The sequence below is a fragment of the Miscanthus floridulus genome, chromosome 6 (assembly GCF_019320115.1).
Source record: "Miscanthus floridulus cultivar M001 chromosome 6, ASM1932011v1, whole genome shotgun sequence".
NCBI lineage: Eukaryota > Viridiplantae > Streptophyta > Magnoliopsida > Poales > Poaceae > Miscanthus > Miscanthus floridulus.
Window position 1 is genome coordinate 16752895 of NC_089585.1, and position 24801 is coordinate 16777695.

The 24801-nt window shown below is 43.2% G+C and overlaps 2 protein-coding genes and 1 pseudogene across 3 annotated transcripts; all 3 read right to left on the minus strand.

Annotated features, from left to right (window-relative positions):
* Positions 1-11202: 11202 nt before the first annotated feature.
* On the minus strand, positions 11203-11683 carry LOC136460277 (uncharacterized). The gene is made up of 2 exons (XM_066460046.1): positions 11453-11683; positions 11203-11325 (listed from the first exon to the last, which is right to left on the minus strand). The coding sequence occupies exons 1-2, from the start codon at positions 11681-11683 to the stop codon at positions 11248-11250; spliced, it is 309 nt and encodes a 102-aa protein (XP_066316143.1). The 3' UTR covers positions 11203-11247.
* Positions 11684-13545: 1862 nt separating this feature from the next.
* On the minus strand, positions 13546-16521 carry LOC136457751 (uncharacterized). Of its 2 annotated transcripts, XM_066457761.1 has the most exons (4): positions 16399-16521; positions 15202-15338; positions 13940-14640; positions 13546-13841 (listed from the first exon to the last, which is right to left on the minus strand). In XM_066457761.1, the coding sequence occupies exons 3-4, from the start codon at positions 14612-14614 to the stop codon at positions 13752-13754; spliced, it is 765 nt and encodes a 254-aa protein (XP_066313858.1). In that variant the 5' UTR covers positions 14615-14640; positions 15202-15338; positions 16399-16521; the 3' UTR covers positions 13546-13751. The 2 variants fall into 2 exon arrangements, with proteins under 2 accessions (XP_066313858.1, XP_066313857.1); XM_066457760.1 differs by lacking the exon at positions 15202-15338.
* Positions 16522-18803: 2282 nt separating this feature from the next.
* LOC136460278 (uncharacterized) lies at positions 18804-19821 on the minus strand (annotated as a pseudogene).
* Between the last annotated feature and the right edge of the window lie 4980 nt (positions 19822-24801).

Sequence of the window (24801 nt, forward strand, 5' to 3'; positions counted from 1 at the left end):
GACAGTCTAAATATTGACATTTCCCTTTCTGATGACAACGCCTGACTCGATTGAGCATCCCCTTGTAATATTATACTCCTTTTTAAATGAAGATTCTTTATTTTTGTTGATGTATTCTTTGCCTGGGTGCGGTTGAAGTTACTTGACTTGCTGAGTACTTTGTCCTGTTCTCGTCTCTGCTCCGCAAAACAACTCTGTGCGTTATTCTGACGAGACCCCTCGATTTGTCGAGTACTTTTTTTTCTTCCTCCTTTGTGATCCGTCGAGTGCTTTGTCCGTGCTTATGACTTGTTAGATGTAGATCTTTGTGTTAACAACCTTTCGCCTGCGCTATGTAAAACGACTCGGTATAGAATGTTGCCTCGACAAACTTCGTCATTCGAGTGCTTTCTTGAGTGGCGTTTGTGCTTTTTCTGAGGAAAAAGTATTCCTATCTGGATGTAGCCCCCGAGCCTCTTGCTTTTCGGAACGAAGTGCTGGAGGGTCTTTTGAAGTTAAAATTTTGGTCGACTCAGCCGTTTTGCTTTTTGTTTCGGGTGTTAGCTTTTAGCTATCCTCATCGGCGGGCTCAAGCGTTTTTTCAGCTATTTTGCTCTCGGCCGGGATGCTCAGGCATGTTTTCAGCCATTTTGCTTTTTTGTTTCGGGTGTTAGCTTTTAGCTACCCTCATCGGCGGGCTCAAGCGTTTTTTCAGCTATTTTGCTCTCGGCCGGGATGCTCAAGCATGTTTTTAGCCATTTTGCTTTTTTGTTTCGGGTGTTAGCTTTTAGCTACCCTCATCGGCGGGCTCAAGCGTTTTTTCAGCTATTTTGCTCTCGGCCGGGATGCTCAGGCATGTTTTTAGCCATTTTGCTTTTTTGTTTCGGGTGTCAGCTTTTAGCTACCCTCATCGGCGGGCTCAAGCGTTTTTTTCAGCTATTTTGCTCTCGGCCAGGATGCTCAGGCATGTTTTCAGCCATTTTGCTTTTTTTTTGTTTCGTGAAAACAACTCGTTGAAGGTCATGACAAGACATGCTATGGATGAATGCCATCTTTATTGATCATGAGTATAAACTACTACATATGTTGTTGAAGAGTATTGCTTTTCGTCGATTGTGAACGTTGGTCCCTTGTGGCTTGCATATCTGTTTTTTCTTGAGTTGTTTCTACGCGTAGAATCTTCTTAGCTGGCTGATGTGCCATGTATTGCTGACTTCTTTTCCATCTTTGGTTATTAACTTGTATGTGCCTAGTCCGGTGACTTTTGTGACAATGAAGGGTCCTTCCCATGGACTGAGTAGCTTATGTCGTTCGTTAGTCTTCTGTATCCTTCTTAGTACTAAGTCTCCGACTTGTAGTGATCGAGGTTGGGTACTATTGTTGTAATGCTGTTTTAAACCTTGTAGGTATCTGGCTGATTGGAGGGTAGCGTTTACTCTGATTTCTTCTGAGATGTCAAGTTCTAATCTTCTTGTGTGTTCCGCTTCTCCTTCATCGTATTGCTCTATCTTTGGGGATGTCCAGATCAAGTCGGCGGGCAGTACGGCCTCTGACCCTTAAACTAGGAAGAAAGGTGAGTAGCCTGTTGCTCTGCTTATTTGAGTTCGTAGTCCCCATACTACTTTCGGTAATTCTTCAATCCATTTGGACCCATAGTCCACTAGTTCTTCGTATAATCTTGGCTTTAATTCGGCTAATATGAGTCCATTAGCCCTTTCTACTTGTCCGTTGGCCTCTGGATGTGCAACAGACGCATAGTCTATACTGAAACCACAGTCTTGTGCCCAGCCCTTGAATTCTGTAGCTGTGAAAGGGGAGCCTAGATCTGTGATGATTCGATTGGGCATGCCGAAGCGGTGCATAATGTCTTGGATGAACTCGACTGCTTTGTTTGCGCTGTACTTCGCGAGTGGTTTGTATTCAATCCACTTGGTGAATTTATCGATTGCTACGAAGATGTACTCGAAGCCGCCTTTTGCTTTTTCAGGGGTCCTACTTGATCTAGCCCCCAGCAGGAAAAAGGCCAAGCGGGTGGGATGTAGATAAGATTGTGAGCTGGTACGTGGGCTTGTCTTGCAAACATTTGGCAACCTTTGCATTTTTTAACAAGCTCTTCTGCGTCTTTCAAAGTGGTTGGCCAGTAGAATCCGGTGCGAAATGCTTTGCCAACCAGTGTCCTTGAAGCGGCATGATTTCCACAGCAACCTAAGTGTATTTCATCTAGGATTTCTTTGCCTTCTTCAAATGAGACACATTTTAGTAGTACTCCTGATGATGCTACTCTTTTGTAGAGTTTATCCCCTACTAGAACGTAGTTTTTGCTTCTGCGAACAACTTGTGTGGCCTCTGCTTTATCTGCTGGCAGTTTATTTTCTTTGATATAGTCAATGAAAACTTGGGTCCATGAAGTGTTGATTATCAAGATCTGAACGCCTTTAGCCTGAATTTCATGTGTTGTTTCACCGGGTTGTTTGATAGAGGGAACTGATAGCTCTTCTATGAATACGCCGGGTGGAACCTTTGCTCTGTCTGATCCGAGCTTGGTAAGGACATCTGCTGCAATGTTGGAATCACGTAGGACGTGTAAAATTTCTAATCCTTGGAAATGTTTTTCAAGTTTCCGTATTTCAGCACAATAAGCACCCATGTTTTCTTTGGTGCAATCCTAATCTTTGTTGACTTGGTTGATGACCACTGCTGAATCGCCGTATACGAGTAATCTTTTTATTCCGAGGGTAATCGCCACTCGTAGCCCGTGGATGAGGGCTTCATATTCTGCTTCATTATTTGTAGCTTGCCATAATATCTGAAGGACGTACTTGAGTTGTTTTCCTTCTGGAGAAATGAGGAGAACGCCTGCACTGGCCCCGCCTAGTTTGAGTGATCCATCAAAGTACATCTTCCAGTGGTCAAGGATTGTATCTGATAAAGGCTGTTGAATCTCTGTCCATTCGGCCACGAAATCGGCGAGGGCTTGAGATTTGATTGCTTTCCGTGGGGTGAAATTGATGTCAAGGGCTCCAATTTCAACTGCCCACTTGGATATGCGCCCCGTGGCATCTTTATTGTGTAGGATGTCTCCGAGTGAAAAATCTGTCACCACGGTAATCTTGTGGCTTTCGAAATAGTGGCGAAGCTTTCGTGAGGTAATGAGTAGAGCGTAGAGTAGTTTTTGTACATGCGGGTACCGGATTTTGGATTCTGACAGTACTTCACTGATGTAATATACGGGACGTTGCACTTTATACACGCGCCCTTGTTCTTCTCTTTCTATGACTATTGCTGTGCTGATTACGGTAGGAGTTGCCGCGATATATAGCATCATATCTTCATCTTTCTTTGGAGGTGTCAGGATAGGCGATGAAGTGAGGTATTCTTTGAGTTTTTTGAAAGCTTCGTCGGCCTCTATTGTCCACTCGAACTTGTCTGTCTTCTTTAGTAGTTTAAAGAAAGGTAACCCCTTTTCGCCGAGTCTTGATATGAAATGGTTGAGGGCCGCCATGCATCCTGTTAGTTTCTGCACATCTTTGACACTTCTAGGTGGGCCCATTTCTGTTATAGCTCGAATTTGCTTGGTGCTGGCTTCGATCCCGCGCTGACTGACCAAAAATCCGAGTAGTTGTCCTGAGGGAACTCCAAATGCACATTTATTTGGGTTCAATTTCCATCTCCATTTCTTCAAGTTTTCGAAGGTTTGCTTTAAATCTTCAATTAGAGTGTCTGGGTTCTTTGTTTTCACCACCACATCGTCCACGTATGCCTCCACATTTTCACCGATTTGATTCCCAAGGCAAGTCTGGATAGCTCTTTGGTATGTGGCGCCAGCGTTCTTTAGTCCAAACGACATGGTCTTGTAGCAGTAGGCACCAAACGGGGTGATGAAAGATGTTTTGCTCTGGTCTTCTTCTTTTAGTGCGATCTGGTGATATCCTGAATAGCAATCGAGAAAAGATAATAGCGCAGATCCTGCTGTCGAGTCAACTATCTGGTCAATGCGTGGTAGCCCAAACGGATCTTTTGGGCAATGTTTGTTGAGATCTGTGTAATCGACGCACATACGCCACTCGTCCATGTTTTTCTTCTGTACAAGGACTGAGTTTGCTAGCCAATCTGGATGAAGGATCTCCTTGATGAATCCGGCTGCCATCAGTTTTGTTATTTCCTTTTTAATTACTGCCTTCTTGTCGGGTGAGAATCGTCGTAGCCGTTGTTTTACAGGTTTGGAGCTTTTGTTAACATCAATTCTGTGCTCAGCCAACTCCCTTGGGACTCCTGGCATGTCAGCTGGCTTCCAAGCAAAGATATCTTTGTTGTTCCGAAGAAAGTTGGTGAGCACGAGTTCCTATTTTGCCGAGAGGTGAGCACTGATAGTTGCTATCTTGGAGGTATCGCCTGTGCCTAAGTCGATTTGCTTGACGTCGACTTCTTTTGGTGGTGCGATGATGCTGGGCTTTTTAGCCGGTATTTCTAATTCTTCTTGGCTTGTTTCTGCAGCGATTGCGGCTATTTCTTTTCTTCCATTATCGGCTTGCGCTTTAGCTACAATTTGGATCGCCTGAACGTCGCAGTCAAAAGCGCGCTTTAAATTGCTTCGAAGGGAAAGGATACCGTTGGGTCCTGGCATCTTAAGTAGTAAGTACGGATAATGTGGTATTGCCATGAATTTGGCCAGTGCTGGACGTCCAAGGATTGCATGATATGATGAATCGAAGTCGGCGACTTCAAATTTGATAAACTCTGTTCGGTAGTTTGAAGGAGTTCCAAAGGTAACAGGTAAAGTAATTTGTCCGAGTGGCATGGCTGCTTTGCCGGGTACTATTCCGTAAAAAGGTGTGCTTGTTGGCGTAATCATCCCGGCGAGTTGTAGTCCCATTTTCCTTAGAGTTTTTGAAAAGATAATGTTAAGTCCAGCTCCTCCATCGATTAGTACTTTGGTGACGGTCATACCAGCAATAGTCAGATCTAGAACCAGTAGATAATGGCCTGCGTTTCTCACGCTAGTCCATTGGTCTTCTCTGGTAAATTGGATAGGATACTGTGACCAATTGAGGTATCTTGGTGTAGCCGGTTCTGCTGTCATAATGGTCCGCAGTGCTAGTTTTTCTTGATGTTTGCTTCTGCAATCCGGAGCCCCTAAGAAAATCACTGCTATCGTTCCCCTGGGTTTTTGGAATCCTTTGTCCTCATGGTTGTCTTCTTCTCTTTTTTAATTGTCCTCTTTGGTGTTTTCCTTACTATCTTTTCTTGTGTATCGATCATTGAAAGTGTAGCAATTTCCGATGGTGTGCCTCCCACTAGGGTGCAATGGGCAACGTATGTTTTCAATGTCATCATATCTTCTGGGTCTGGGAAACTTCTTTGATTTGTCGGCTATTGCCACAGTATTGTCTGGTCTACGTTTTCTTTCTTGATGTCTGCTATTTCGGTGACTTTGCTTGTCCGGGTTGTCTTGGTTGCTTCTGTCCGGGAACCTCTCTTGTGTTTTTTCTTCTGCAGTAATCATCTTTTCTACTGTACGTCTGAATTCTTCATTGTTTCTCGGATTTTCTTTACAGAAGTCTTGAAATTGCCATCTAGCCATGATTCCGTGAGAGAAAGCTTCAATTACTTCTCGTTCGGTTATGTCATGCACTTGAGCTCGTAGTTCGCCGAATCGTCGATAGTAGTTTCTAAGACTTTCACCTCCCTTTTGCTTGAGTCCTTTTAGTTCTGCATGAGTGATTGGGTGTGTAATGATTCCTGCGAAATTTTCACAAAAAGCTCTTTGCAAATCCTCCCAATTTCTGATAGATCCTGGATTTAGTTTATCGAACCATTGGAGGGGCATGGCCTCCAGTGGCATGGGGAAGAAAAGGGTTTTGATATCGTCGTCTCCTCCGGTTAGTTCAATTGATTGTGAATATATTCTGAGCCATTGCTTTGGTTCAGTTTTGCCATCATACTTGGAGTGATTAGACGGTTTGAATTTGTGAGGTAATTGCACCAATGTGAGCCTGTTCGCGAAGCAGGGGAACCTGTCGTGTGCCTTGTTTTCTTTGAATTCAGATTCAGCGCCTTCCTCTGGCCAACTGTTGTTCTGATGGGAACAATCTTGTGAGGTTGTCTAGGTAGGTACCCTACTCCTAGTCTTCCTTAGTTGTTCAAATCGATGGCCTTGATTATGTTCCTTCCTACTTCCTCCGTCATGGCTTCCACTCGGCCCAAGTCTTTCGAAAGCGGATTTCCTTTGATTTTGATCTTCTTGCCGGTGGGTTGTTGATCTGGCGGGTAGTCTTGATCGAGCTTTCTCTTCATGCGTTCTCGGGATTGTCGATCGGAGCAAGTCCTGGAGCTGTTCATACTTCTCACCAGGATGTGAAGTTGCTCTGAGTTCTTCTAATGCTTCTCGAATCTTATCGAAGGCGTATTCGCCGTGCGTCTTCCTTTGACTTCTCGTTGTGATTTTCTTTTGTCGTACTCAGCCAATTCTGACTCGTATCTAATCCAAGCTTCCCTGCGCTGCCTAGTACGGTGTTGGCGCCCTTGCTTCAACTTGTTTTTTCTTTCTCTAGCTTGTTTCTGACTATCTGTTTCTCCGTCGTAGCCCTGAGCAAAGGGTGATATGTTGGATTCTGATTCATCTGATGATCTGACATCGGGTGCTTTCGGGGGATTTAATGGTGACCGCGGTCGTCGAACCATGAGCACTTCTTGTGCATGAGTCGTTCTGTTATTGGCGTTAGTTTTCATGCTATCGGAGTCGCTGATAACTTTAGTGGATGCCTCGGTGTCGTAGATCGAGTCTCTTTCTTGGTAAGGTAAAATAGCTGTTGTTGTTGTGCCGACTAGTTGGGTTCCGCTACCCTCAGGAACGGAATCCGGCCAGTGGATGATACAGTCCTGCGATGTTATCGTTAGCACGAGACCCTCCTGAGCTCCTGTCAGTGGTATCCCGAATCTTGGATTGAAAAATCTTTCGACCTGTCCCTGATAGGATTTTGCCATGTTGTCGAGCCCAAATGGAAAAGAACTCCACTTCTTGAGAGAATTCTGGGGGTAATCCGAGTTGTTTTGAGTTGTACTCTAGAATCTTGCCAAAAAAGAACTCAGTTTCTTGAAAGCACTCGGATAAAACTTCGCCTTGGAGCTTGAATTCAAATCGGATACGAGTGGTCGTGAAATCTGATTTGACTTGGATACTATGAGCTGCACGAATCTTCTGGTGAGCTGATTCGTTGTAGTTGTTGAAATAGGAACTTCTTTTAGATGATCTGGATCTTCGAGGAGATGGCTTTGAAGCTTGTCGTTGTTGTCTGCCTCACAGATCCATGAGCCAAAGATGAAAGTTGATCCCATCGGGAAAATTATGTTGTCGAGGTCCATCGAGCTCTCGGAAGCAAAGTCGCCGAAAGCCCCTACCTAGCGCACCAGCTGTCGATGTTTTACCACCGATAGCCTGCCACGAGGGTACCCGGGGCAGTATGTTCGGGCTTCGGTGTATGCCGAACTCGATGGTTTACGCAAGAGACAGCCGATTTATCCTGGTTCAGGCCCTCGATCGTAGATCGAGTAATAACTTTATGTCCAGTCGGCCTTAGCCTTTGCGTTGGATTGATTGTCCAGTGTTGTGTTGTACAATTATTCTCTCTTTTGACAGGAGCATTGCCCTCCTTTATATAGTCAGGAGGCCAGAGTCCTAGTTGGTTTACAATGAGATTTTCTAGTAGGATTACTTGATAGTTCTACTACTAGGATTTACATGGGAAGAATCCTAGTTGAACTAGATCTCCTCTCTCCCTTGCGGGGTATCCTGTGGGTCCCGTATCGACAGTACCCTAGTTTATGATATGCTTTTGTGCAACCTTGTAGTTGGAATGCTGGAACCATGTATGGTTGTGAACCTGGTATGCTAGAACCTTGTACGGTTGTAAGAATAACAGTTGAACCTGGTATGCTGTTATGTTGAACTGGGTTTAAGTGCATTTGTTGGGTTTAAGTGTTGAACTGGTCTTGGTGCTGAGTCCTATGGGGCAACTGGAAGGGTAACATGATCATTGTTTTAGCACCTGAACTGGGAATGCTTGAGTAGCTAGTGAGTGAGCTGTTGCATCGAGTCTTCTGTTTATCTGCATCTAACAGTTCATCAATTACTCCATTTGTCACCTCTAATCTAGTTTTATGAGTTGGTGATGAACTGTTTTGACAAAGATCAGTATCAGCTGTTGCTCAAACGGTTCGATGCTCTGAAGCAGACATGTTCTATTGAGGATTATCAGATGGAGTTCGAGAAGTTGGCTCAGGGCATTCTCTTGTACAATAGTGGTTATGATGACACCTATTTCGTGACTCGGTTTGTAGCTAGGCTCAAGGAGGAGATTAGATCAGTGATTGCCTTGCATAGTCCACGCGATGTGGACACTGCCAGCGCTCTAGCCCTTCTGCAGGAAGAGGAGCTTGCCCGAGAAATGAATAAGGCTAGTGGGTACTCAAAGAGCAGTTTCAAGCAAGGGGCTGATAGGTCCAAATTACCAGATGTTGACAAGAGCAAGGGTGATGGACAGGTCAAGGAATCTAAGGATGTGGTGATGGCAGTTGGCCATTCTGATGTCTCAGCTTTTCAATGATGATGAATTTATGGTTCCTTCCATCTATTCTCCTAGATTTTATCGATATTCTACTCAAGAACATGCAGATAAATCAAAACCCCAATCTCCTACAAATCCACACAAAAGTCCTTCTATAGTGTCCAAATCATCTGCAAAGTGCTATAGTACTGTGAATAAGCACTTGGACAGAATCAGAACCCCAATCTGCTACAAATCCACACAATTGCCTGAGGAACAAACAAAAGGCACACCTGAACCTCCATAATGCATTGTTACACTTGTTACATCTCTACATGTAAGATCTGTACCCATACATCAACAATTTGATATGTAGTCTGTAACCAACATTGACATTTATTCATTTTTTGTTAATAGTTACATCTAAAGTTGTTGAACACTGAAAAGATGAACACAAGCTTTGCTCAAACATGGCAACCATAGATCAAGTTAAGCTACCACAGATCAAGTTGAGCTCACTGGAAGCTAACCACATATTTGTAACTTAATCAGAAGGTTTGGACCTCATCAGTACACAAAAGAAATAGGGAGCCACAGCTCCAACACAACCAACCCACACTTACATTAGCTGACTAACACACATTCTAGTTGTTCACTTCCACATGACAGCAACAACAAATGCACCAATCAGGACACCTACAAAGCCAAAAAAACTAGCGATACAACTGAACAATCAAGCACAATATGACATTTCTTCGTGTCCAGCTCAGGCTTCGGCTCAGCAAGTTGGACCTTCAGTTTCCACAGATCAGCTACTACACTATCCATAGTTTGCTTCAACTCTTGCAATTCTTCCTTCAACTCGGCATAATAGTCAGCTGATGTCTCCTTACCAGTCTGCCACCGGCTTTCCCTTGCTTCCAAGGCCTCAATCTGCAACTCAGAGTAGATGAAGCCGCAGGTAGTATGATCACCCTGCACACAAAAAGCATCAATCAGAGTAGCATCAAGAGACACAGTGAGGTCAACAATGTCAAGAATCCTAACCTTAATGTTGTACGGGCACGTGAGAAACCACTTACCCTTTATCGTCGGCTGCTTGCTCTGGATCTGGACCAAAGGAACATGGCAATAAGGGCACTCCCTTCTGCCACTGCCCGTCGCGCTCGAGCCCATCGAAGGTACCTTCATTGGGCTTCCAGTCCACTGCCCGGCCATGGCTTCAAAAGCTAGGCGCAGCCACGGAGCAGAGCCTACAAACCAAGAGATGGGGCCACGGGAGTACAGCTCGGGCGCGGGCGACAGTGGAGTTGGCCGACGGCGGCAGCTGACTCGGGCGCGGGAGCGGGCTCCACGACGCCGACGGCGACAGCTGACTCGAGCGTCGGCGCGGGCTCTAGGACGCCGGCAGAGGCAGCTGACTCGGGCGCGGGCGCGGGCTCCAGGATGCCGGCGGCTAGGGTTAGGGGGTTCACCCGCCGTCGCCGCGTCGGGAGGACGAGTGAGAGACAGAGTGAGCGCGAGGAGGAGAAGGGACTGAGAGATGGGGCCACGGGCGCAGCGCAAGCCTCTTTCATCTTTGGACGGGGGCAAAATCGTCCATACAGAAAATAGCACAGTGCGCATACGACTGCCAGTGGGCCCAAGCAGCTGGAAGACGTAGAAATTGGCGAAACTCAGTGAAACGATGAATTATAATGGTAGATCTCAAAATAGATGAATTTTAATGTTACATCTCAAACTTCTAAGAATTATAATGGCACCCATCCAAATAACCCTAAGAACTAATGGCAACAAAGTATTTGCAAGGGAATAATTAAGTTTCACCCCAATTTTTTTAAAAAAATTGCCCCGCCAGTCAATCAATCAACTAATCAAAAGCAATTAAGCCAAGCACTCGATTTCAATGTCAACCAAACACTTCACAGGCAAGGTACAGGCACAGTTGTGAGTTTTTTTTCTCGATCTGGGTACAGTTGTAGCATCTGTTCGTACACATACACTACTCACACCATCCGTGTATAAACAAACCTATAACTACACCAAGATCTGAAGACTGCATCCTTCTTGAAATCACTGGATTTAGTAGGCGACGGACACGTCACGATTCCATTGCACACGCGAGAGACATAAATCCTAGAAAAATCCCAGACAACAGTGAGGCACACGAGTGGATCAAGATCCAACTCGGGTGGGCTGCTCGCACGCCGGCGCAGCTAGCCAACCGAGCCTTGCTCGGTCCTCGCACAGTTGTGAGTTGTGATCAGGTAAACTTGCTCGTGTACTGAACCAAAACACCTCCTGTGCTCCATTGTGTCGTCCTGGCAATGTACTGTATTGGACTGGCCAACCACTGACGGGCCAGATTTCTGGTCCAGCGTACATGCAGCCTGCCATATCAGTCCATGTACTCCTTGTGCATCACCAACAAGGTTCATCATCAGTCAGCAAATCACAAATGGAGGGGAAAAAAGTTGCATATTACACAACCCAGAAGAGCATCACCAACCAATTAAGTCTTTAAGCAAGAAAATCATCTTTATCCATGCAAGATTGCCAGCGCTACCAGTTTGCACGCATACTACAAGCCAAAACAACAATCTAATGGGCAATCGCAAAATGCCAACCAAGTTACCAACCAAACTGAGCAAGTCAGCCGGACAAGTCAAGACATGGGCGGGTGACCTTCAACTTCAAACATTAGTGAGTATAGGTGCTGCGAGCCCTAATCCCGCTTCTTGCTGAGGAAAACGTCCGTGAGGACGGTCTTGGACTGAAGAGATGCCTTGAGAATCTGCAGACCCTGCAAAACCAAAATATTTCATGTACCAACAAACCGACATGCATGCATGTAAACGAAGAGTACTTCAGCAAAAGAGCCTGAGAACGATCGATGATGTGTGTAAGTGTAATCAATGTAGATGGATCACCTCGCTGTAGCCAAGCCGGACGGTCTTCTCCTGGAGCGCGCTGAAGTCTGTCACTCCAAGGGTGTTGAGCAGCGTCATGCTGGAGATGGTGGACATGGGCGTCACCTTGAGGTTGTCCCTCACCGTGTATGTCACCGCCCGCTGCACGAAGCCTTCTGAGGAGGCGACCTTCTGCACATTCCGCCCGGAGCCGTCAGCCTCTGGAGGAACATACTCGAGTTCCCTACTCATCTTCCTGCCACAATTTGGACAGGTTGCACTACTACTATCCGCCACATAGCCATAGCAGTCCCTATCGTAGTAGTAGCTGCATCTGAAGAAGCTCTATTTGGACATGTTGCACTACTACTATCGGCAGTAGAAGGGAGCTGCGGCTGGTGCTCGCGGCCGACGGCATGACCTTGGGCCGGAGGAGTGCTTTCTTCTTGGTGCCGGGAAGGATGTAGTCGTAATCGAGATTCTCCACGCTGGCATAGAGGTTGCCAACGCTTCCACACATGGACTCCTTTCCGAGCATCTTGATACTATATCTATAAATCCAACCAAATTTACAAAAAAAATTATTTTCTAGAAAATCGATATGTGAGTCAACTAAACAATGCAAGTGTCTTTACTCTTTTTTATTCTCTTTATTAGTATAGGTTAAACTTAACGCAACAAAACTAATCAAGCTTTATTTTTTTTAAAATACTTGAGATTCAACAGCCTGTGAAAAGTAACCAGCATTTCAGAGAAAACATTTTTGAATTTTATTTGAAAAAATGCTGGAGAGTTACGTCCTAAAACTTGAACGCTTGTATTTAGAGCCGCCTCAACAATTTCAAGGGCCCTTGGGCAAGCAAGCACAAGGGCCTAGTAATCTAATCTTTAGGGCCTTAGCTCCGGCGGCAGCTTTTGCTGAGGAGTTGAATAAGCCGTATCAAACACTTTAGGAGGAAGATCCATTTTCCTGTGAATAGTAGAGGAGTCAAAGTAAATTTTTGGGATTAAAGAGGGTCATGCTGAACAAGCCCTTAATGTAACGATTAAAGTATATAATACTACTAATCAGAGTTAACTTGTAGCATATGTTAGAAGTGATCAGGAATAGTCGAATATCGAAATAGAAAAAAAGCAAATTTATTGCTTGTGCTAAGTTTTTGAGCCTATTGGATCAAATACATATATATACCAACAAGTACTATATACATACATATACTCATGGACCCTTCGTGGCATGGCCCCCCAGCCCACTTGCTGCCCACCCCTTAAGACATATTCAAAGACTATAGAATCTCCATTGTGCACCTAGCTCGAACTGATGGAGCTGCTATGAACAGCATGGACAATACCTTGGACCTTGTTTGTACATTTGGACAACGTACAATTGAGCCCATCAAATTTGTTGTGTCTAATATACACTGGGGAACAATGGGGGGGCGCATGCCCCCCCCCCCCCCCCCCCCCCCACCCCCAAGCACAGTAAAAAAATTAAATGCCTATAAAAATTCAATTGCATAGTAAAAAAGTTATTATTTCACTCTTTTTTATGATAAATTTTGTGTTTTTTCGTTATGAGTATTATAAATATATATGTAAAATCATTGAAAAGCTATTAGACGTACACTTGTTGTATACATTTATTATGTTTAGGAGATGTCATCGTATTGTCCGGCCCCCTTGATCATAAGTTTTGGTTCCGCCACTGCTAATATACATCATAATCAGGCGGGAAAAAACATTTTTGTTTTTTTTTTTTCTTCCCGCGAGTCTGTTCGATTATCCGTCCCGCCCAACAATGTTTATATTAGGAGAGCCCAAGGAAGCCTAGCTCATGCTGCGATGTGCGATAGTGGCGTGCGTTCCATTGCTCGGCCTGGTATCGCTACTATCGGACTGGGCCGTCATCACTGACGGAGCAGATTAATTTCTGGTGCAGCGTTACAACCCAGAAGTCCTCACTCCTCTGTGCATCACCAGACAACAAGAAGTTTTTTTTTTGAAGGCAGACAACAAGTTGTTCATCAGCCAGCAAATCACAAGTGGAAAATATGGTTGCAGATTACAACCCAGAAGTCATGCATAGCCAACCAAACTTTTAGGCAACAAGAAAATCCCAGCATTAGACCCATGCATTCATAATGAACGGAACCTGCTGATGGTCGAGGCAACCCCATGCATCAACACTAGTCTGCATATACTACGTACAAATCACACAAGATGACAAGAGTCTAATATGGATCATCAAAAATTAAAATAGGAGGAGCAACTAAATTGACGAGCAACTCGGCCAGACATGGACAGCCAAGCTGCTTCAGCTTCAAGCACAGCGGCGGGGACGCTTCTTGCTGAGGAAAACGTCAGTGAGGACGGTGTTGGACTGCAGCGATGCCTTGAGAATCCGCAGGCCCTGAAAATTAAAAACCAGTGTTTTATTTCAAACGAATACTATACCTCTAGAAAAGAGCCAGCGATGATGATAATTAAGATCAACTGATGATCGATTACCTCGGTGTGGCCAAGCTGCACGGTCTTCTCCTGGAGCGCGGCGAAGTCTGTAACGGCGAGTGTGTTGAGCAGTGAGATGCTGGAGATCGTGGACATGGAGGTCACCATGAGGTTGTCCCTCACCGTGTATGTCACCACCCCCTGCACGAACCCTTTGGCAGTGGCACCTCCCGTGGAGGAGCCCATCTGCACACTCTGCCCGCCGCCGGTGCCGTCAGCCGCCGGAGGAGGAACATACCTGAGTGCCCTAGTCATCTTCGTCCCACAGTTCGGACAGCTCGCTCTGCTACTGTCCGTCACGTACTCATAGCAGATGCTGTTGTAGTAGCGGCTGCATTTGAAGAAGCTCTTCGGCCGCTCCGACGAGGGCGCGGGCAGCAAGAGAGAGCTAGTGCTGGTGGTTGCGGCCGATGGCACGATCGTGGGCTGGAGGAGTGCTTTCTTCTCCGCGCCGGGCAGGACGAGTTTGTAGTCGAGATTCTCCACGCTGGCGTAGAGGTTGCCAAAGCTTCCGCACATGGACTCCTTTCCGAGCTTGCCGACGATCGTCGCGACCGGGAGGGCGAGAAGAGAGAAGAGGAAGTCCACAACGTCCTTATCTGCCTCAGCAAACAACACGCGATTTTTCTTGGTGTCGATAAGGAGCTTCATGCTAAGCGTGGTGGTGGTTGCCATTCTTCTCAGAGATCTCAACTTAGTTTCTTCAAGGAAAATATATGGTTGTTAGAAAATTCAGACAATTTTACACAATCGAATGGCCATCATGTACATAATCAAGATGTATATATATGATGTGACCCATGCATGTCAAGGCCAAAAAAAATCTTCTAGTCCCTCTATTTTACACAATAATCCGGACTACGGATATTACATATATAGTATTTTATATACTGCTCCCTTGCATTTCATTGAGTTTAAGAATAAAATCATGAATATATTACGAGATAGTATTTCAAATAGGAATCCAATGATATGAAACTTAGATCACACGCTATATATTGGGCTAGTATTGGCTAAAGATTGTGAAATTTGAACATATGCATCCCTTATTACAAAAAAAAAAAGAACGAGAGGAAAAAAACATCATTTTACAACTCTCAAAACTATGGATTGCATTGGCTCTGGTTTTTAACTTGCAATTGTAATACAATTCCTTTTTCAACTCTTGACTATAACCATCATATTTTCAACGTACGTCACTCAATTTTGGAGTGGTTTTGTAAAATTAGGAAATACTTAATAATACTAAATACATCACGTACATTGGAAAATACTCCCTCCGTCCCCATTTGACCGTCGTTTTAGTTGCGCTTCTAGCTGTCCCCATTCAAAGCATCTTGCATGTATCTGGGTGAGCTTCCGTCCAAGTTCAAAGAATCTTGCATGTGCTGGGTGAAGGCTAAAACGACGGACAAATGGGGACAGAGGGAGTAAAGTATAGTTGTTTCAAAAAGTAACATTTGAAAATTAATACAACATTGTGGACTAACTTAATTAACTCTAATTCACACTAAAACAAATTGCTTAATAAGGTATTTACATATCCTACACATAGGTGAGAGTTTTTTTTACCAAATTGAGTGAAGTAATTTAGTAAATAGGGACTCGGCTTTCAAATTTTGTAAATTAATGAATGACTTAAGTAAATTGCAGCTGAAGGAGTGTTAGTTACACATATATAATTCATTTTAGAATCTAAATCAATTTGATATGGAGTAAACTGAAGTTTAATCGACATTGTAATTTTATGACTCTATTATTCTTTATTTGTCCCACTAATCGACAATATAGTTAAACAGACTCCGTAGTACCATGATTTTTTTAGATATCGTTTTACTCTGTATATTTCTTCTTATAATGCATGTTAGCATTTGAGAAAGTCTTTCAAGATATACTTTGACTATTTTTAGAATATTTTATCCACCATTACTCAAAATCAATATCTTAATAAATATCTATGAATTAGGAATCCATTGATGCATCTTTTGTGCACTATAAATACATATATTTTAACTAATGTATGGTCAAAGTTGATGTTTGACCCTTTTTCAGAATGTAAATTATGCACCTATATCTTGAAATGGAGGGAGTAGGCCATTGCTGCATTAGCTTTTCTGTATGGTGCGTTTTCCCAAAGAAAATGAATTATTTTTATGTAAAATTCTGCATAATTTCTGTGAAATTTCGTGTGCTCTGAAGGGGCCCAAAATAGTAGGAAAGTAAATGGTACAATAATTGAGAGTTAATAAAAAAATTAGAAACTTCTAATGGAGGGACGCACAACAAATTTGTTTTCCAAGGGTATGTATCCCGGCCATAGAGAAGGGAGCTATTCTAAAAAAAAATTAACTGAAGTGTGGCTAGATGGCCGGTTCCAAGCGTTGCGCGCATCTGGGACGGATGGATTATATATGTTTTTCCACTAATATCGTTGGAGTGCTAGGGCTACGTGTACTTACCTGAGGATTGGCTTCACTTGGTCGATCTTGGTGGGGAAATGGAGGAAACACCGCCGCCCTTGGCGATGGCGACGGAAGGAAGACGAGGAGAAGGACGACGGAGGTTTTGCCCTAGGTCCTAACCATAGTCTATACGGATTCCAACGTGTGGTAGTGGGCAGCAACTGGAACCTTACTGATTCAGGATGGGCCAAACCTGGAGGACAGGCTGTGGCCCGCTCAGGGCCCAGGTCTGCTGCCTCTTGTGTCTATGAACTGCACCTTTTTTTTTTTTTTTTTTTGAGGAAACCTGAACTGCACCCTTCGTTCCGCACGTCCGATCCAGAGCGCATAGATGCCTCTTGTAACCGGCGCTGTTTCTTCTCTCCGAGACGGTGGCGGAGGCGGAGGCGGAGGCGGAGGCGGCGACGACTGTTATCGGACAGGCTCGTGCCTTCAGTAGTGTCCCGGCCGGACGTTGATGCGGTGAGAACCACGGAGGACACGCCAGACGCCACATCCAGGGAATTAGGCCAGGCGTCAGGTAAACCACGCGGCACGCATATGCATGATGAGTTGTGAAACGAACGGGATAACTGCATTAGCACGGTCCCATAGTCCAGGATCCGTACGTCGTATACGATCATGTAGATGTACTAGTTCTAAGTGCAAATAGCAAGCCCTCTTGCACTCTCTACTAGAACCAAAAGAAGAATGTCCGGGTCAACAAAGGCATGGGACGTACGAAATAAATGGGTTGATCATGTTTCTCATATAACCTCCTAACAAGAGGTGACTGAATTTGTCACATTTTGGGAACTCACCAGGGAAGTCACGTTGGATAATTCTAGGAAAGATTCAATACGGTGGCGGTGGACTGCAGATGGAGAATACACTACAAAAAGTGCCTACCGTATTCAGTTTGAGGGCACCTTCAGTAAAATGAAAATCATGCCGATCTGGAAGGCGAAAGCTGAACCCAAATGTCGTGTTTTGGCCTGGACATTGCTTCATAAGAAGATCCTAATAGCCAACAACCTAAGTAAGCGCAACTGGCAACATAATTCGATTTGCAATTATGTGGCATTGAGCATGAAACACCAACACATCTATGCAGTGTTGGGAATTACTAAAGCAGTGGTTTGGAATGTCGATTTTGAACACAATAGGCGCCTCGGGATCTCTTCAAAAATTTTGGCGTAAATGCAGGATGAAGTTCGAGAAATCACAGAGGAGGAATTTCGATGGCATCATGATCTATTTTTTGTGGAATATTTGGAAAGAAAGAAATAGAAGAACCTTCCAACAAAAAACTCTACAACCAAGAAAAGTGGCTTTGCTATGAAGGGGGACATTCAGCAATATGCTTTGGGGTCAAATAGTACTAAAAGTTTTCACTAATCTAGTGCTGATGTTGGTCTTTCTGGTTCTCGAGCTAGGCTTATGGTTGGAGGGCCGTTTTCTTCATGGTTGTTGTTGTTCTTTATGTAGTTGTGCTTAGAGGTCTCCCTGGGTTAGCCTCTCCTGTGTAAGGAGGTTAGTTGGTACTGTTGTAGATAAGGGCTGTTCCAGGGGTCTGGTATTGTAAATATTTTGTAACTCTCTTTTGGTTTTTTTGCTTTTCTTCGTCTAAAATAAAATGAACGGCAAAGCTTTTGCCGCCCCTTTCGAAAAAAAAATTAATTAGTGCGATCCACGCATTTAGGGCCTGCTCCGTAGGCTATTCTACTGCCGCTGCCGCTGCCGTCACCCTTAGAGCAAGATTGCTTGGCATCTGTCGGCCTGACATGGCAATGTACTGTATTGGACTAGTCCTAGGACGTAACCACGGACATGTCAGATTTCTGGTCCGTCCTCCAGCGTACAAGCAGCAAGCCATCAGTCCTTTTACTCCTTATTAGCTAGTGTGTATCACCAGCAAGCTAGGGTCTTGTTTAGTTGACGAAATTTTTTGAAAAATGATACTATAGTATTTTCGTTGTTATTTGACAATTAGTGTTCAATCATAGTCTAATTAGACTTAAAAGATTCGTCTCATGAATTTCGTCTAAACTGTGTAATTAGTTTTATTTTTTATTTATATTTAATGTTTCATGCATGTGTCCAAAGATTCGATGCGATGAAGAATCTTGAAAAAATTTGAGAACTAAATAGGCACTAGGTTCATCATCAGTCAGCAAATCACAAGCGGGGGAAAAAGGTTGCATATTACACAACCCAGAAGAGTCATTACCAACCAAGGTTTTAGGCAAGAAAATCAACCTTGTGCATGCAAGATTGCCAGCACGCACTAACAGTTTTCACGCATACTACAAGCTAAACAAGAGTCTAACGGGTAACGGGTCGTCGCAAAATTCAAATACACCAAGTTATGACCAACCAAATCGAGCAATGCAACTTAGGCAGACATGGGTTGAGCTTAAGCTTCAAAGCGAACGAGGGTACTTGCTGAGGAAAACGTCCGTCAGAACCAGGGGTGGATCCAGGGCCGGGCTGCAGCCCAGGGCGAGTCCATGTAGCCCCTTTAACATATGTGGTGTTTAGTCTAAAAAACTATGATCTTAATTAGACAAAAGGAGGCCTAGGAAGCAAGATCAGACTGTTTTGAACGTGAATCAGCAGCTCAGCCCGGGACGTAGCCCCGTTCTGTATCCGCCCCTAGTCAGAGCAGTCTTGGACTGCAGTGACGCCTTAAGAATCTGCAGACCCTGCAAAGACCATTGCAATGTTTCAATGAAAGAGTACTTCAGCAAAAAGAGCCAGAGAACAATGATGTGCGTAATGTAGATGCATGGATCGATCTGTCTACCTCGTTGTAGCCAAGCCAGACGGTCTTCTCCTGGAGCGCGCTGAAGTCTGTCACTCCGAGGGTGCTGAACAGCGTGATGCTGGAGATGTTGGACATGGGCGTCACTGAGGTCGTCCCTCACCGTGTATGTCACCTCAGCCTGCACGAATCCTTGGGAGGAGGCCTTCTGCACATTCCCCCAGGAGCCATCAATATACTGGACTCCCATATTCATCTCACGGCCACATCTCGGACAGGTGGTACCGCTACTGTCCGTGACGTAGCACCGGTTCCAGCATAAGAAGAAGCTCTTTGGCTGCCCGGACGAGGGGGCCGGCAGTAAAAGGGGGCTGCGGCTGGTGCTCGCGGCCGACTGCACGACCTTGGGCCATAGGAGTGCTCCCTTCTCAGCGCTGGGATGGATGTACTCGTGATCGAGATCCCACACACTGGCAATCTGGCATAAAGGTTGCCAACACTTCCGCACATGTACTCCGAACCAAGCATACCGACGATTGTCGGCATGTCGCGACCGAGAGGGCGAGAAGAGAGAAGAGGAAGTCCACGACGTCCTTATTCGCCTCAGCGAACAACACGCGATTTCCCTTGGTGTCGATAAGGAGCTTCATCTTAAGCGTGGTGGCGGTGGTCGCCATCGTCCTCGGAGATCACTACTCAATTCCTTCAACGGAAATGATTCTCAGAAAGTTCAGACAATTTAACGCAATCGAATGGCCAAGCCATCATGTACATATTCAAGATCTATATATGATGTGACTCATGTCAAGGACAAACAATTCTTCTAGCCCCTCTATTTTCACCAGTGAGGACTTCAAAACTACATCATATACTATTAGCAACCCTTGCATTTCATTGAGCTTAAGAACAAAATCATGATTATTTGTTATGAGATGGTATTTCAAACACGAATCTAATGTTATGATGAAACTTATATCACACAGTATTGGGCTAATATTGGCCAAAGATTGTGAATTTTGAACATATGCATCCCTATAGATTACAAAAAAGAAGAAGGAAATAAAATATCATTTTACAACTCTCAACTATGGATTATTGGCTCTGGTTTTGAACTCCCAATTGTGATACGATTTATCTTTCAACTCTTGACTATAGAAACCATCACACTTTCAACCCCGCTCAATTTTGGAGTGATTTTGTAAAATTAGGAAAGACTTAATAATACTAAATATAAATTACACGCATTGGAAAATAAAGTATATTTGTTTCCAAAAGTAACAATTTAAAAATAAAACAACATTGTGGACTAACTTAACTCTAATTCGCACTAAAACAAATTGCTTAATAATGTATTTAAATATCCTACACATAGGTGGGAGTTTTTTTTAACGAATTGAAGTAATTTTGTAAATAAGGACTCGGTATTAAAATTGCAGCTAAAGGAATTAGTTATTGTACATATAATTCATTTCAGAACCTAAATCAATTTGAGATATGGAGTAAACTGAAGTTTAATCGACATTGTAATTTTATGCCCTATTATTCGTTGTCCCATTTATTTTACATAGTTAAAATGGCTCCTTATATAGTACGATGATTTTTTAAAGATATTGTTTACTCCTAATATTTCTTCTTATAATGAATGTTGGGATTTCAGAAAGTCTTTCAAAATATACTTTGAATATTTTCAGATTACATAATCTATTACTCCAAATCAATATCTTACAGAAATATCTGTAAATTAGGAATCCATTGATGCATCTTTTTGCGCGCTAGAAATACATATACTTTAACTAATGTATGGTCAAATAAAGTTGATGTTTTGACCCTTTTCGGAATTTTAATTATGCGCCTATATCCATCTTGTCATAAAGGGAGTAGCTAGGTCATTGCTGCATTAGCTTTGTTTCACTTATATACACAATATTTTAGCCTTGCCCACGCTAGTGGTCAACAAAACCAATACAAATAGAACCTAAGGTTGGAAAGTAAATGGTACAATAGTTGAGAGTTCAGAAAAAAAAAGAGAAACCCTATATAGACATATATATACTCAAGGGTTAAAAACTAGAGTCGGCCTACATAGTGGAGGGCCATAAGATTATCTTTTATGTTTTACGTGAAAAGAAAAGGAGGGCGCACACCAAATTTGTTCTCCATGGGTATATATTCTGGACATAGAAAAGGGAACAATTTAGAAAAAAAAATAACTAAGGGCTCGTTTGGATGCATATGTATCCATTTTAATCCATGTGTATTGAAATGTGCATTGGGATAGCACTACGGGAATCAGTGGCTTTGCCAAGTGCCAGGGGCACTCGGCAAAGCTCAATTTGCACTCGGCAAAGGCTTTGCCGAGTGCTGCACTCGGCAAAGAACACTCGGCAAAAAACCCGTCGGCAAAGGCGTCTTTGCCGAGTGCCCGACAGTCGGCAAAGTTGAAACCGAAAAAACCCGAAAAAATGAGAATTTTTACCCAAAAAAATGGAAAAAAAAAATTATCGATGGAGGCCCCCACCGGCCAGCGCCCACCCATCTCCGATATTTTTCGCGTGAATTTCATGGCTACGTGACCGATGCGATTCGAACCCGAGACCTCCCGCTGTGCACGTACCTCCTCTACCACTACACCACACCCTCACTTGTGTCTAGATTCCGTTTTAGTTCCCAATATATTATACTCAACCGAGTGTAAATTGCATGTTTGAGGCCCTAAACGAATTCAAATAAAAAAGTTGTAAACTACAAAGTTTCATAACTTTTCGAGATCTACACTTTTAGTTTAGGAAGTTTTTCCATCTGAGGTCGTTTACAAAATTTGAATTTTAAAATTTTGAAATTCAAACATAGTTTTGCATGACAAGATGTTTTCAAATCAAAAAGTTGTCAACTACAATATTTCATAACTTTTTGAGATCTACAGAGTTTATTTTGGTTGTTTTTTCATCCGAGGTCGTTTAAAAAGTTCGAATTTTAAAATTTTGAAATTCAAACGCAGTTTTGCATGACAAGATGTTTTCAAATCAAAAAGTTGCCAACTACAATGTTTCATAACTTTTCGATATCTACAGAGTTTATTTTGGTTGTTTTTTCATCCGAGGTCATTTGAAAAGTTCAAATTTTAAATTTTTGAAATTCAAACACAATTTTGCATGACAAGATGATTTCAAATCAAAAAGTTGCCAATTACAAAGTTTCATAACTTTTTGAGATCTACAAAGTTTATTTTGGTTGTTTGGTCATCTGTTCATCCGACATGGTCGTTCTAACATTGTTCACAAATCTTATATATCTCTCTCTTATAGTTTCATAAACTACAAGAGAGATATGTTAGATTTGTGAACAAATTTATTTTTCACTTTGTCGTATGAAGAAAATACCAAAACAAACATTGTACATCTTGATAAGTTATACAACTTTGTAGTTGAAAACTTTTTCATTTGAATTAATTTACTGTTTCAAAATGTGCTTTGAAATTTTCTTTGCCGAGTGTAAAAAAACACTCGGCAAAGAAGCTCTTTGCCGAGTATAAAAAAAAAAACACTCGGCAAAGAAGCTTTTTTGCCAAGTGTAAATTGCATGTTTGAGGCCCTAAACGAATTCAAATAAAAAAGTTATAAACTACAAAGTTTCATAACTTTTCGAGATCTACACTTTTAGTTTAGGAAGTTTTCCCATCCGAGGTCGTTTACAAAATTTGAATTTTAAAATTTTGAAATTCAAACGCAGTTTTGCATGACAAGATGTTTTCAAATCAAAAAATTGCCAACTACAAAGTTTTATAACTTTTCGAGATCTACAAAGTTTATTTTGGTTGTTTGATCATCTGTTCATCCGACATGGTCGTTCTAACATTGTTCACAAATCTTATATATCTCTCTTGTAGTTTCATAAACTACCAGAGAGATATGTTAGATTTGTGAACAAATTTACTTTCACTTTGTCATATGAAGAAAAGACCAAAACAAACATTGTACATCTTGATGAGTTATACAACTTTGTAGTTGAAAACTTTTTCATTTGAATTAATTTACTGTTTCCAAATATGCTTTGAAATTTTCTTTGCCAAGTGTAAAAAAAATAACACTCGGCAAAGAAGCTCTTTGCCGAGTGTCAAAAAAAAAACACTCGGCAAAGAGCCTTATTGCCGAGTGTTAAAAAAACACTCGGCAAAGAGGCTCTTTGCCGAGTGTCAAAAAAACACTCGGCAAAGGCGTCTTTGCCGAGTGCCCGAAAAACAACACTCGGCAAACCACCTGGCACTCGGCAAAGAGCCGGTCCCCGGTAGTGTAGCCTCAACCCACTCCAACACAAATAGACTGAGGTGGATACATTCACATCTAAACCAGGCCTAAAATGTGGCCAAATGATTTCGATCGAGTGGACTATATCCATGTTTTTCTACACACAAAAAACCATGTTCGAGACACACATATATATATATATATATATATATATATATATATATATATATATATATATATATATATAGTCGATTGAAAAGTGCGTGGATGCACAAAACTATTAAACTAATAATAATAATATAAAGCAGGTAAATTAAAGAGCGAGATATATTGAGATTGTTTCTGTTGAAACGCGCGCATCAGCATCATGATATATATGACTGCTAGCTACGCGTACCTGACTGAGGCTTGGTTTGACTTGGTGGCGATCTTGCTTTGGTTCCTCACGGCTTCAGCATCCGGCCGGGGTCTCTGGAAAATGGAGGAAACACCGACGCCCTTGGCGAGTGTCAGGGAAGGAAGACGAGGAAGGGATGGAGGTTCTGCCTTGCCCTAGCCCCTAGATACACACACAGATTTTTTCCGAAAAAAAAGATAAACACACAGATTTCAACGTGTGGTGGTGGGCAGCCACTAATTCAGGATGGACACAGATAATGCGCGACCGGTCGCGCTGTAGGCCGAGCGTGCGACCTGCCACATGCGCGATGGCACAGGGTGCGTCCCGACCAGCCACGCTACCGTCTGCCACTTTTCCACTTCCAGCCCGCAGTCCAAGGCGTAACATGTGATTAAAGCCTGTCTGTGATATCATGATGACACCGACCTGGCTGATCTCCTTGCTGCTATCTCACCTTGCCGAGCTGCCGAGCAGAGCAGCGCGCTGCGGATTGCTGCTGCACGTCAGGACGCTGCTGCTGGCTGAACAGAAAAAGGCTCCGCTTGCTGCAGCTGCTCGCCGATGAACCACTGATCTGCAGCACAGGACACGCACGGCACCCGCACGGAAACCCAAGGCAGCCTTGCTGCTGTCGCCTGTCGAACTCGAACAGCGCACTGCAGGCGCGCACGCCGGGGTGTTTGGATGCCACGCTAAACTTTAGATATTTTAGATTAATTACAAACTAATTGTGTAAGGGCTCTGCTGTGGTACGTTCAAATGACCATGAGCCGTTCATTTAGTTTGATCTGACGGTTACGGTCACGTATTACCTCCGGAGAAGTAATAGGTGAAATATATGTTTATTTATCTTTTTATTTTGTAAAGTAGGATAAATTAGGAAAGATTTAGATATAAACAAAATCTTTCTTCTAGATTTGACATGCATGCGTGCCGGTGGATATGATAAAATCCTTTTTATTTTGCAACTTTGGAATTGATATATTTTGATTACCTTGTGTAAAATTCGCATG